The sequence below is a fragment of the Ictalurus punctatus genome, chromosome 23 (assembly GCF_001660625.3).
Source record: "Ictalurus punctatus breed USDA103 chromosome 23, Coco_2.0, whole genome shotgun sequence".
Classification (NCBI taxonomy): domain Eukaryota; kingdom Metazoa; phylum Chordata; class Actinopteri; order Siluriformes; family Ictaluridae; genus Ictalurus; species Ictalurus punctatus.
In genome coordinates this window covers 1418710-1432973 of record NC_030438.2, presented here as the reverse complement: position 1 = coordinate 1432973, position 14264 = coordinate 1418710, and the positions used below count along the sequence as shown (strand labels likewise).

At 41.1% G+C, this 14264-nt stretch overlaps 1 protein-coding gene across 5 annotated transcripts in view; it reads right to left on the bottom strand.

The window, feature by feature from the left end:
* Positions 1 to 1366: 1366 nt before the first annotated feature.
* Positions 1367 to 14264, bottom strand: part of prkag2a (protein kinase, AMP-activated, gamma 2 non-catalytic subunit a) — an 87872-nt gene continuing 74974 nt past the window's right edge. For 3 of the 5 annotated variants that reach the window (XM_017453645.3, XM_017453646.3, XM_017453647.2), the window contains 8 exons: positions 13855 to 13900; positions 13701 to 13755; positions 12841 to 12967; positions 7571 to 7736; positions 7444 to 7481; positions 7191 to 7337; positions 6684 to 6777; positions 1367 to 2746 (listed from right to left, as the gene is read on the bottom strand). In XM_017453645.3, coding sequence (XP_017309134.1) covers positions 2712 to 2746; positions 6684 to 6777; positions 7191 to 7337; positions 7444 to 7481; positions 7571 to 7736; positions 12841 to 12967; positions 13701 to 13755; positions 13855 to 13900 — 708 coding nt within the window. In that variant the 3' untranslated portion in view covers positions 1367 to 2711. Of the gene's footprint in view, positions 2747 to 6508; positions 6778 to 7190; positions 7338 to 7443; positions 7482 to 7570; positions 7737 to 12840; positions 12968 to 13700; positions 13756 to 13854; positions 13901 to 14264 lie in introns of all 5 variants that reach the window. The other 2 variants (XR_006980921.2, XR_001810327.3) reach the window with 2 other exon arrangements.

Here is a 14264-nt window from a genome sequence, read left to right as displayed (position 1 = left end):
TTTTGAAATGAAATCCAACATAAACAAAGGCAACCTGAGTAAACACACAATTATGATTAATTATTATTATTTATTGAAGCAAAAAGTGTTATCCAACACCTATCACCCATGGGGAAAACTAATTGCCCCCTTAAACTTAAACTCTGGTTGTGCCACCTTTAGCAGCAATAACTACTACCAAGCATTTCCAATAACTGGAGATCAGTCTTTCACTTACTTCTAGGACTTGGACTTACTCCTATGCTTTGTCTTCCTGCATAACCCAGTTGCTCTTGAATTTAAACTTACGGATCGAAGACCGGACATTCTCCTTTAGGATTTTCTGGTAGAGAGCACAATTCTTGTTTCCCTCAATTATTGCAAGTTGCCCAGGCCCTGAAGCAGCAGAGCATCCCCACACCATCACACTTCCACCACCATGCTTGAATGTAGTTCTGATGTTCTTTTTGTGGAATTCTGTGTTTGGTTTACCCCAGATGTAACGGGACCGCTATCTTCCAAACAGTTCCACTTTCGATTCATCAACCCACTGAATATTCTCCCAAAAGGTTTGAGGATCATCAAAGTGTGTTTTGGCAAAATTCAGACAGAAATTCAGAGAGTGGAATCATGAATAGTGACATTTTTTGATGCGAGAGGCCTGTAGGTCCATTAAATGTTGTATTTGGCCCTTTTGTGACTTGCTGGAGGAGTAGTCGCTGTGCTCTTAGAGGAATCCTGGAAGGTCGGTCACTTCTGGGAAGGTTCACTACTGTGCTGTTTTTCCATTTGGAGATCACGGCTCTCGCTGTGGTTCTTTTGGAGTCCTGGAGCCTTTGAAATAGCTTTGTAACCCTTCCCAGACTGATGTATTTCAATCACCACCTTCCTCATCATCTCTGGAATTTCTTTCAACTTTGGCATACTGTGTTACTCCGTAAGATCTTTTAACCAACTTCATGCTGTTGAAAAAGTTCTATTTAAGTGTTGATGTGATTGAACAGGGTTTGCAGTAATCAGGCCTGGTTGCGTCTAGTCCAGCTGAACCCCGATATGAACGCCGTTTCATAGATTTGGGGATTAATAACTACGGGGGCAAATACATTTTCACACAGGCCCAGTTGGTATCGGATAACTTTTTTGCTTCAATAAATAACATGATCACCACATGATCATTCATCTGTATTTTGTGTTTACTCAGGTTCCCTGTGTTTTACATTAGATACTGTTTTAATTTCGGAAATAATTTTGTACGATACACGCGGACAGAAGAAATCAGGACGGGGCAAATACTTTTTCCACTGTATGCAAGTAAAATATGCAGATTCGATTATTACACGCATCTCTATGATAAAAAGCAATATACAAATACAAACACAATGCATCATTCAAAGTTTCAGTAGCATTATTTATTGTTTTCCAAACTGCAAAATGGAAAAATAAAAATCAACCCACAATGTTTAACCATTGTAGTATCATCATCATGCCAGTGATGTACATTTTTCAGTGGACATGATGTTTTCCTCAGTGACCTTTACCATCAACACAGCCACAATAAAGATGACAGGACCTGCAAATGAAAATCTGTAATATTACAAACATACATTGAATGCACAGAAAAATAGACCTTTCTCTGGCACTTTGTAGATATCTCACAAGCGCTTCCTATGTACAGTACAACTGATAGAGTATGAGGGGTTTCTGTTGCATGCCTCCGGTTTACCTGGAGAGAAGAAATAACTGCTTGTAGGCAGCGGCTGCGTTTTGAAATTGCACTCATTAGGTCATAAGAACGTCATTTTAATGCATAGGGGCTGAACGCATCTTTCCTTCCCTCGACATTAAATTTACTTTTAAAAACAAATATTAAAGTACAAATAAATAAAATGTTGAATCTATGTTTACAGCATCATTCCAAAAACATCTTATTGAAATAAAACTTTTCAAAAGGAAGAAAAAAAATAAAATAAAAACAACAATTTTAATATATATCAACTTAAACCCATTAAAATCACTGACAACGTCTTCCAAACATTTTGGTTTTCAGACTCTGACATTCATTTTGTTTCATTTGAACATTCTCGCTTTCTCTTGGCCATCATAATGGGCGACAACTGGTGGACAGAAGGCACCATTTAAAGAAAGAGGGGAGACCAATAATAATAATAATAATAATAATAATAATAATAATAATAAAGGGTGGCTAAATGGTACTGACCAAAAGGACAGTTTCAAATGTGCAAGTAAACCCACAAGCCAAAGCTGTGCTATAAACAAAAGAACATGGAAATTTAAAAAAAAAAAATGCTGTGAATAAAACCAGTTCTAAATTGCTTGTCACTAGAAGGAATCCCCTCAGGATGATAATGGTACAGTCCAAAAGTACAACAGTGAGTTTAGTACACACAACGGAACGGACACCAGATGGCGATATTTCATATGCAGTGATAGTGAGCGTGCAGTAACAGCTTTAGACACTGAGCTCTGCAGAATCCCTGTGAGGAAGAGATCCTTGGTGGTCCACCTTGTCGCCCCTGTAGCCCATTTATCCATTCCCCCATCTATCCATTCCCTCATCTGGCCTACAGCAGCATTCACTTCGCACCCATGTACCCTTTTCCTCCTTTTGCAAGCCCTCAGTGGGCTGCAAAGTCATCCCAAACGCCACCTTCAGATCTACTTCCCGCTTCCTCTTCCAGCAGCATGACACAATTTAGCAGTTCTGATGTGCATCACTCAGCTTCCTCACTCTCCTTCCTGGTCAGACCTAGACAGCAAAAGAAAAGGGTAGATTAGTGTATGTAAGTACATCTTTCCTAAGTCGAGACTGAGCGTTCATAGCTTAGACATTTCAAGCACTTTCTTGCCGTCAGCTGACGCCGGTCTCAATGGCACTAAGACGAGTGCTGGCGAAAGCAAAAATCGGCGTTCACCAGGCTTAAACTGGACGGCTGATTTCACAAAAGTTTAAAGGTAGGAAGTTGTGAGAGAAACTCCACCCATTTCCTACTGTACATATAGGATACAAGACGAGGGGTGTAGCATCCAAATTAAACAATGTTGAAAAGCACAGCAGCAGACACATTGTTCCTAAATGAATAAACAAACAAACAAACAAACAAACAAACAAACAAACACATACTAAGACTTCTACCCTTGAACACTCCACAGTTGACATGCTGGGGTCAAAAGGAACAGCTGCAGAAACAGAAGCCACGGGCGGCGAAGTTCAGTAAAGGGTCAATTGCACCATGCTGTCGTGAGGGAGGCGGTATAATATGTCAAGGAGTGAGTGTCTCAAAAACCTTGTTAGTCTTGCCATTGATATTACAATTCAACATTACAATAATACAGGTCAAGTGCACACGAATCATACTAAACGTCCGTTAACTAGTCTGGTGTAACCTCAGCTGTTCAGCTACTGCTTTTCTTGCTCTCCATATAAAGCAGCTTCATTCTGCACGGTCATGGTCAATCCACTAACTACTCTCCAAATACACAACAGGTCCGAAGCGTCTTGAACAGGTATAGCACTAACGCTAACGCTGAATATTACACGTTAAGGATTTACAGAGCATTTCATTTGAACCCAGTGGCTGAAGTGCGAATTTTTTAATGATCTATATTTAGCCCTAATAAAACGTGCTAAATTGCAGGCCATAACATCTTAAACCCTCGTACTCGTGCATGACTGGTTATTAAATCACTGTGACTACTTCGCTGATTTAAATGACTAATAAAACATGAGAAGCAAAAAAAAAACAAAACTGCAAAATAAGCGGGGGGGGGGGGGGGGGGCATTTAAACAGACGTATTCAATACCCAGTTCACACTAGAATCTGATACGTGCACATCAACAGCAAAACTCACAGCAATCCATCTGCTAGTTAATATTCATAACACTTGTTGATCTGTATTCGGTGTCGGATATTCGCACCCAACAGAGTGCTCGCAATAACGCGCCACGATGTGCAGGGTGTTGTATTTGTTGTTGAAGTTAACAGCGTAGTGTAGTTGAATAAAAGAGAAAGGCCTACTCTGAACAGTCGGGGTTTTGGCAAAAATAAAGCATGATACAATACTTCAAAGACATTTCTCACAGTACACGATGCGCATCGAAACAGGAACATTTCGTCTTCTGACCAACAACAGTGCTGCGTTTAAAAAAATCCCTCTCCACTACGTGGACACGGCATCACGCTTCTACTTTCGTAAGGTTTAACACACTATAACAGTCATAGTGACTGCCATTTAGTAATAACATTTTCCTCATTTTAGTTACTTACTTCAGAAACAAAGAAGCAGCGCTCAAGGGTCCTGAAGTTCAACTTCAAAGCCCCTATTTTTCCGCATGATTGGTCTGACCTCCTGACCACTATACTAGGAACACCTGTACACCTGCTCATTCATGCAATTATCCAATCAATCAATCACGTTGATTGGTTAAACTGGATATAACCTGCTCGCTCTTAATCATTTTTCTATCCTGTGCCCACTGTAGCCTCAGATTCCTGGTGTTTTTGGCCGACACGAGTAGAACCCAATGTGGTCTTCTGTTGTAGCCCATCCACCTCAAGGTTCTACATAATGTAGTTTCCGGGATGCTTTTCTGCTCTTCACGGTTGTAAAGAGTGCTTATTCGTGTTACTGTTGAATTCCTGTCAAACTGGTCTGACCATTCTGCTCATCACGAAGACATTTCTGCCCGCAGAACTGCAGCGCACTGGATGTTTTGTTTGTTTTCCTGTGTATACTCTAGAGACTGCTGTGTGTGAAAATCCCAGATGAGCAGCAGTTTCTGAAATACTCAAACCAGCCCATCCGGCACCAACAACTATGCCACGATCAAAGTCACCAAGATCACATTTGTGTTAGGCTGCCCATAACATCTCCAGTGGTGGATTACTTCCCATCCGGAAATGGAGGCCATACAGAAACGTGCTACTATTAGATGGCATTTTTAATGCATACAGGTAGAAGTAGTTTCTCTCTGAGAACAGCAAAAAAGATCCTGCAGGCTTTTACAGAGGATTTATTCTCAGAAGCCACACAGAAGCCAGCAGACCACACACTCCATCCAAATCAGTGTACGTACCATACCTCAATTCACAACACGCTGCATTTTCTTAAAATTCATCATCACACTGTTTGGTATGGAAGGTTTCTGCAGACAACATTCAAAAGCAATCGCACGCTGTATTTGCACTGCCCATTTGTGGACGCATAAATGGTGACAAAACTCAAACGAAAACGCACACCTTGTATTATCGTTCGCATTTCCGTTCACACGCACGCACGCACGTACGTTGTCTGCCAAATTTCAGACGGAAACGCAAAGTCCATTTGCAGTTGCGTTTCCCATGCCTTGCACAGAAACCTGCCAGTCAGTGCTGGGGGTGGGAGTAAACCATGGGGCGTGTTTGCATTTTTAGAGCGCCTTGTGGTCACTGGAGGTTCACTTCACATTCGAGATTCTCTCTTCTATTTCTCAAACAATACACACACAGAAAGGACAAAATGTGTATACCGTCTTACTCAGGAGTGCAACAGGAACCCAGTACAACTGAATATATTTTTAATTGTTCTCAGAAACGCAGCTCACCGGCACTTTATAGTAATGATGTCCGATAGGGACCGTCTAAAAATTGCATGACCTGGGCAACTGTGTACGATTCCAGTCATCTACTTCACAGGATATCTAAAGTACTGCAGTATTATGATACAATACAGTATACAATTTTAAATGGGATTACACATATAAACAAGTATTATATAAAGTTATTGAAACTGAATTATTTTTCTTTTTGTAACAAAATCAAGTTGTGTCTGATGGGAACAACGGAATATAATATAGTGTGAATCATAACAGTTGTTGAGTTTCATTTCTGTGTGTTTGCAGAAAAAAAAATGTAGCAATAAAACCACTTTTTTTTTTTATTATTATTAAAAACAGCATTTTGCTGCAGTTGCGAATACTAACCCTGGGTTTTATGTGGCACAATAATGTTTATGTAATAATAATAATAATAATAATAATAATAATAATAATAATTGTTTCTGTGTAATAATATTTAAAAATGTATCATCAAAAATCATTAATAATTAAAAAAATAAAATTAAAATACTTTTGACTTTTAACATAAATCATAAACTTTACATCTCAAGACCAATGGCTCGAAGTTCAGTGTCCAACGACCAAACTGGCCTGGTTGTTTGCCTAAACGTTACATAAATCTAATAAACATCTCGAGTTCTGGCTTATAAACTTAAACTTAGACGTGTAGTGTGTGTAGCCAGTGCATTGTGGACACAGGACACACACACACACACACACACACACCCCACTCATCAAGGTGGGCAGATCTACAAGGATAGAAGCTCCAGCACAAGGCAAATGTCTGGGCTTGCTGCTCGTGTCAACTACACACACAACCACACGTGCATGCGCGCACACACACATACATTTGCATCAAAAACATTCCCCTGATATTTGTCAGTGTTACACTGTGTAAAGGATAAAATGTCAGACCTCATGCTCTCACACGAACAGAGCAGCAGGTTGCAGTGACAGCAGCGCAGCAGTCCTGTGCTTGACAAGGCCAGGGTGGCATGACGGCGATACCTGTGTGTGTTTGTGTGTTGGGGTGGGAAGAGAGAGGTGTCCGGGAACAGAGAGGAGCTTTAGCAGTGCAGAGCGTCTATACCTGCTGGAGTGAGGACCAGGGCCTGCAGGATGTCCGACAGGGACACAATACCCACGATGCAGCCGGCCTCGTCTACCACCACCAGCCTGTGCACCTGGGAGGAGACAGAAAATCCTGAAATGGCAGCAGTATCTGGCCATCTTGCATTACACCTACCTTAAGTCCCTACCCCGAGTCCCGCCTCACCCCGATCACAACCCACTATTATCAAAGTTGTTGTATGTATTAAGTTCTTAATATGGAAATCACGCCAGCACAACGAATAACGCTGCGCTTTTCAAGGCAAAAAAATATCATACAAAATAAATAAGAGATTCCTAGGAGCTCAAGTCTGCTTTAAACATCCTGTAAGCTATTACGTGTGTGTGCGTGTGTGTCTTTGTTGCCCAGAGGCAAATTCACCTCATATTTGGCTATGTGAACGGGTGTAAAGGTTGCAGCCTCACCTCCGCTTCTCTACCATGTACACCAAGTGTGCACATGTGCGTGTGTCTCCTAGTAACTCACCTCAGCTTTGACTATCCTGTCCATTATAGTCTCCAGAGTCTCCAGTCTGTTGCACTTCATGACACCCTCGAAGTACTGGGAGCGATGCATCAAAGCCTGAGTCACGCTAATGTCCAGGTTATTGTAGGTCTTTTCAGCAGCAAGATTCTACACGAATGACAGGTATACACACAGCACATGAGAGTCCATAACATTCAATAATTCCTAGTATAAATGATTCCTAGTATAAATGAAGTACAAAACAATTACTTACAATGACATCAAACTTGGAATAAATATCTACAACCTTTCCTGTAAAGAAAGTAGACAGTGAGGTCTCACAACCCAAGTAAATATGCCTCTGTATGTCGATTAGGACTGAACATGCTGCGTGTCTTTACCGGACTCGTCTACCACGGGCAGAGCTGAAACCCTCCTCTCCACGAAGATGCACAGGGCTTTGATTATCGGCGTGTCGGGGTGAATGAAGGCGATGTTGCTGTACGTCCCAATGCTCAGCTCTTCCAGGGTCTTCTTCATGAAGGCAGGCTTTGGCATCTCACACACCTGACCAGAACAAAGAACCATAATAACTGACTGAGCTAAAGACAAGAGGTTAAAATTTGTCTGAGGTGCCGTGAGCAACAGTGGTAGGAGGAACGAGGCTCAATGTGTGCACAAGCAGCGTAATAAATAAATAAATAAATAAAAGTACAAGAGGACAACAGACGTGTGGGTGTGGATTCATTAGCTAGACCACTGGGCCAGTGAAATCTCCAGTGTGCTTTCCCAGTTCCAATCTTATCTGACACGGCTCACATGCAGACATAATATAATAAAGTGAGCTAGTTAGATACTTAAGTGCATTATGATCAATGAAAATCTATAAAAAAGAAATGGGACCCTGAAATATTGTGTGTGTCACCTATGGCATATTTTGACATTTTTTTTTAAAAGTATATGAACTACATACGTACCCTGAAATAGATTTTACATAAATAAAAGTTAACCAAATTAAATGGACAGTTACAGTGTGTACTGTGCACTACGATGGTCCTACAATGGAATTATACCCTACATACTGTAGCGTGTATAGAGCCTAGAATACCGCTTGAGATTTGAACCGACTGTGTGCTGCAGGAAAGCTATATTATTGTTTTCACCGCTGATTAAGAAGGAACATCATTTTCACCTCTATGTTATACAAACTGCTAAGGTTTGTTCGGTCTGTGGAAGTAAATCTATAAGCGGTAAATTAATGTTCAAAAGCGTTCGAAGACCACATTTACAGCGCTAGTGAAAACGTTAATCTAGCGTTAACCGTCAACTATGATGAAGAAAACCTTCCTTTAATAACTAGGTTTATGCTGGAACCGTAATTCAGAGTTCAAATCCACAGTCCGTGACGGCAAGTCTTATATTGTTTGACCACTTGTAACCAAAGCTATAGATATACGTGAATGTGTGTACAGAGAAGTGTGAGAAACTGTGTAAAGAGATGTGAACATGGCCCATCAGACAGATTACATTAATCCCTTCCAGATTTGTCTAGGGATAAATCTAAGGATAAGTGTGTTTGACAGACCTTACTTCCCAGCACCGGCTGCTCAACATCTCTGCTTCTCCTCATTTCTTCCACAGAAAAAATACCAAATGCTTCCATCCATTTAGGAAGGAATGGATGGAAACTTACTGAATGCATTCAGTATGCTTCCATCCATTCCACCAAATGGTGGAATGGATGGAAATACAGTGGTTACCAAATACACCAAATACAGTGGTTCTTGAAAAGGTACACACACACAGTTACAGAATTTTCTATATCTACATAAATATGACCTAAAACATCAGATTTCCTAAAAGAAGTCCTAAAAGTAGACAACAAGAACCCAATAAAACAAATGAGACAAAAATATTATACTTGGTCATTTATTTATTATCCAATATTCCATATTTGTGAGTAGCAAATGTGTTTGAACCTCTAGGTTTAGCAGCTCATCTGAAGGTGAAATTAGAGCCAGGTTGTTTTCAATCAGTGGGATGACAAATCAGGTGTGAGCGAGTGCCCCGTTTTATTTAAAGAACAGGGATCTTCACAACATGTTTGTGGAAGTTTATCATGGCATGAACAAAGGAGATTTCTGAGGATCTCAGAAAAACAGTTGTTGATGCTCATCAGGCTGGAAAAGGTCACAAAATCATCTCTAAAAAGAGTTTGGACTCCACCAATCCACAGTCCGACAGACTGTGTACAAATGGAGGAAATTTAAGACCACTGTTACCCTCCCTGAGAGTGGTCGACCAACAAAGATCACTCCAAGAGCAAGACCTGTAACAGTCCACGAGGTCACAAAGGAACCCAGGGTAACTAAGCAACTAAAGGCCTCTCTCACACTGGCTAATGTTACTGTTCATGAGTTCACCATCAGGCGACACTGAACAATGGTGTGCATGGCAGGGTTGCAAGATGAAAGTCACTGGTCTACAAGAAAATAACCTTATCCCATCTGCGAAATATGGTGGTGGTAGTATCATGGCTTGCTATATCTGGGACAGGATGGCTTACCATCATTGATGGAACAATGAATTCTGAAGAATACCAGTGAATTCTGAAGGAAAATGTCAAGACATCTGTTCACAAAGTGAATCCCAATGGAAAGTGGGGCATACAGCAAGACAAACTTAAGCACACAGGTTGTTCTACCAAAGAATGGTTAGATTCAAGAAGAATAAAGTTAATGTTCTGGAAAGGCCAAGTCAAAGTCCTGACCTTAATCCAATAGAAATGTTGTGGAAGAACCTGAAGCAAGCAGTTCATGTGAGGAAACCCACCAACATCCCAAAGTTGAAGCTGTTCTGTACTGAGGAATTTGGTAAAATTCCTCCAAGCCGATGTGCAGGACTGATCAACAGTTAGCGGAAACGTTTAGTTGCAGTTATTGCTGTACAAGGGGGTCACATCAGATACTGAAAGCAAAGGTTCACAGACTTTTGCCACTCAGATATGTAATATTGGATCATCGTCCTCAATAAATAAATGGTCAAGTATAATATTTTTGTCTCAGCTGTTCAATTGAGTTCTCTTTTATCTACTTTTAGGACTTGTGTGAAAATCTGATGATGTTTTAGGTCCTATTTATGCAGATATATAGAGAATTCTCAAAATTTCACAAACTTTCAAAAGCACCACTGTATGTTTCATTTTCTCACCAAAGAAGCTGAAAAACCCTTTACCTTAACACACAAGTTACACTGAGCTTTTGCATCAATAGGTGAAGTGAGGTATAGTGAGGCGAGTGTGTGACGTGACTTAGGAAGGAACATAATGGTTAGCTAACCTTGTTGTTTTTACCCCAACAGTGAAAAGTAACATTAAGAACAGGACTCAAACTGTAGCTTTATTTTTTTCCCCCCATGAAATACCACAGCTTTATGCCTTCACATGCTTTCAAAGTTTGATGAATTCATAAAACTGACCGGTTTAGTACGTGGTATTTCCACACAGGTAAAGGGGACTTCTTATACTGGTGTCTCCCAAATATTAGAACAGTGTTTGCCAAATCATGTCTGTGCTCTCAACACTGGTACAGATGTTAAGGAAACTGGAAGAAAGCCAGCTTTGGAAAAGTGGGTTGGTCTAAACCAGTGGTTCTCAACTGGTGGGTCACGATCCAAAAGTGGGTCACAGGCCCTTTGTTTTTTGCAGACCAGAGTGTGTTTTATGCGGTAAAATCATTGGCTGCCGAAAACATGAAACCATCGAAATGCAAAAGGCATTTAGAGACAAAACACTCAAGCCATAAAAACAAGCCTGTTTAGCTTCAAAAGAAAGCAATAGGATCGCAAAAGATTAATCAAACACATGTGCAGTGTTCAGGAAGCAGGCACTCTGTGCATCGTACAAACTCGCTCTCCACATTGTAAAATGCAAAAAGGCCCAGACTATCGCGGAGGATCTTGCTGTACCCGCTGCAACGGACATAACCAGAGAGCAGACTCTGCCACAAATCAGTACAGCTGCAATCAAAATGATTCAACCCCATTGCAAATCAGGTTTACAGTCAACATTTACAGACTTTCAGTTGTTTGCCATGAATAAATCAAACAAAAGCAATCGAAATAGTTCAAGGCAATGAATGCTTCACATGGTTTCCCCTAATTCAACTGAAAATGCAACTTATAATGACTTCTCCAGTCTCAAAATTATTCAACCCCTTCATGGCAAGCATTTTAATACTGAGTAGAGCATTCCTCTGCTGTTATGACTTGCTGCAAATGAGATGCATAGCTTCTGGCAGCGTTCCTGAGGAATCTTAGCCCGTTCCGCATGAACAATGGCGTCCAGTTCAGTAATATTTTTGGGTTTGCGTGCTGCGACCGCCTTTCTCAAATCCCACCAGAGATTTTCTATGGGGTTCAAGTCGGGTGACCGTGATGACCCTGTAGAATCTTCCAGGACTCTTCAAGCCTTGGTGGAATTTGAGGTACGCTTGGGATCATTGTCCTGTTGGAAGGTCCGATGACATCCAAGCTTCAGCTTCCTCACAGTTTCCTGCAGGAAGAAGCAGTCGCAGCCAAAGACCTTGTAGCAGTGCTCCATGGGACACTGAAAGATGTGATCAAAGAGGACGTCTGCCAGATCTGGTGTAGTGTTACTGACGAGTATCTAGAACTTGCCTGCAAGGCCATTAAGATGGCATCACCTTCCACTACATCCTACCTTTCTGAAAGTGCATTCTCTGCAATGACAACTGAAAAGCAAATATAGAAAATAACTGGACATTTTCAAATGGTTCTGAGGGTTGGTTTGTCCACAATCACCACAGATTTTGACAGACTTATCAAAATGAAGTCACATCCTCAGGTTTGCCATTGATTTGCATAGGGCTTAGTGTTTCACACGTTTGCGAAACTTCGCACCCCTGCGGTCGGGGGTTCGATTTCCACCTCTGCTCAGAGTTCACACTATTTGCATGTTCTCCCCGTGCTGCGGGGGTTTCCCCCGGGTACTCCGGTTTCCTCCCCCAGTCCAAACACATGCATGGTAGGCTGATTGGCATTTCTAAACTGTTCATAGTGTGTGTGAATATGTGCGATTGTGCAACGGGTTGGCAGCCTGCCCAGGGTGTCCCCCACCTTGTGCCCCGAGTACCCAGGGATAGGCTCCAGGCTCCCCGCAACCCTGTGGAGCATAAGCGGTATGGAAAATGGATCGAGGTCATATGAATAATTAATTTTGACCTTTATTAACCATATGCCTCGCATTTAATTTCCACCGTAAATACTTATGACTAACAACCTTAACAACTCAATATGTAAGCCGACTTATTTCCAGTTATCTCAGGTGGTAAAAGATTATTTTTCAACTTTATATAAGGCCTGTGCAATGGATAAGTATTAGTAGCATTAATAACATTCATATACAATATTAAGTAGTATTTTTTTTTTGTTTACTTCCACATGACAAACATCTTTAGTGTAGTGTCGGGTTGCGACTTGATGCCCAATGTAAAATCCGGGTCCTGAAGCAAAACCAGTTGAGAATCACTGGTCTAAACAACCTTCGAAAAGTGTTTGTTTAAACCAGAAAAATGGCGGACTTTATACATGTTAAAAAAATAAATAAATAAATAAATAAATAAATAAATAAATAATTCAACAGGACACTTACGAAGAGCTGCAGGAACTTGAGGATCCTCTTGTGTGTGAGGATATAAAGTGCATTCCCACTGACGGGGTCGATAACGGGCAAGCGGTGAATCTTGTTCTTGATTAGCGAATACACGGCGTCGAAAATGCTGCCAAACGCACAGAAAACATCAGATTATCTCTGCTTTCATTCGAGAACCAGTATCGAGTCTCTCTTGTATTAAAGCCAAAAACGCAGATCCTGCTGGGAAGACGTTTCCCCATAGCCACTGATCCAGCATTTGCTACACTGACCTGAACACTCAATAAAAAGAAAAGAACCACGTTGAACATGAAAGGGCAACCTTAAACAAGAGTGCTCCGAACCTCGTTCGTTACGCTTTTTAGAGGATTCTCGCTGAATTATTTACTGCACTGAAACATCAGAAAAAGATCTATGGCTGGGGAGAAGAGATAAACACGGAAAGGGTCCTCAGGGAAATCACAAAGTTGCACAAAAACACACACTTTCTCGTGTTTGTAGAAGAAGGGTCCTGTATCCTTATTCAATAACTTGAAAAGCATCATCGGTTGTTGATTAAGGCCCTTCACTTATCAAACTGCATATGAACACATTTATACACAGTTCGTTTGTAAGAGCACCAACAAAAGAAATTCCAGTAAGTTCCGGAAAATATTTGCATCTTACGGCAGCAAGATACGTTTAGAAGGTGTATCACTATACGAGTTTGTGTAAAATTACGAATAAGGAGATTAACTAACGTGAACCTGGATCCGTAGGTTTCAAATTCTATAACTGCCGATGGGTTACCGCAATATCTCAAGAGCATGCTGTCGAGGTTAAATAAGATATTTTCGTGTATCCATTTTTCGGGTTCTTACCTTGCGTCCGGTGATATGTTGACTAAAGGTTTAAAGGTTTCTTGTAAGTAGAGCTCTGTTGAAAGAAGAAAAAGAATCCTTCAGTCACGAGGGAAAATGACTTCACTTTAGAAAGGCTGAAAAGGACTGATGAAAAGTGACTAGAGACGGATACCTCTCCAAGTTTCAATCTTGTGCTCCTCCAGCTCGTAGATCTGCACCTGAAACGCGACAGCGCACTCTTATGAGCGGGTCGGACACAAAAAGTAGCTACGGTACCGTGTAGGACAGCCTCGCAAGCACTTTGATCACTGACGTTGGTCAGAAACGTCCTGGGTGTCTGAGAGCGCTGCGCACGTCTACAATGTTATATTCACAAACCGGTGACATGCGGAGTGCTAGGGCCGGGCGCTACATCACCGATATCAGGATAAACGATCAAGCAATAATATCGTCGGTATGATGCATTTTTTACGCTTTTAATAATTACAAATTAAAAAGAATAAAGTTTACAAACTCAGTTTAACTTTTTTTTTGGTGGTGGTGGTGGTGGTGGTGGAGGGGGATTTTACTACTGTTTTGCAG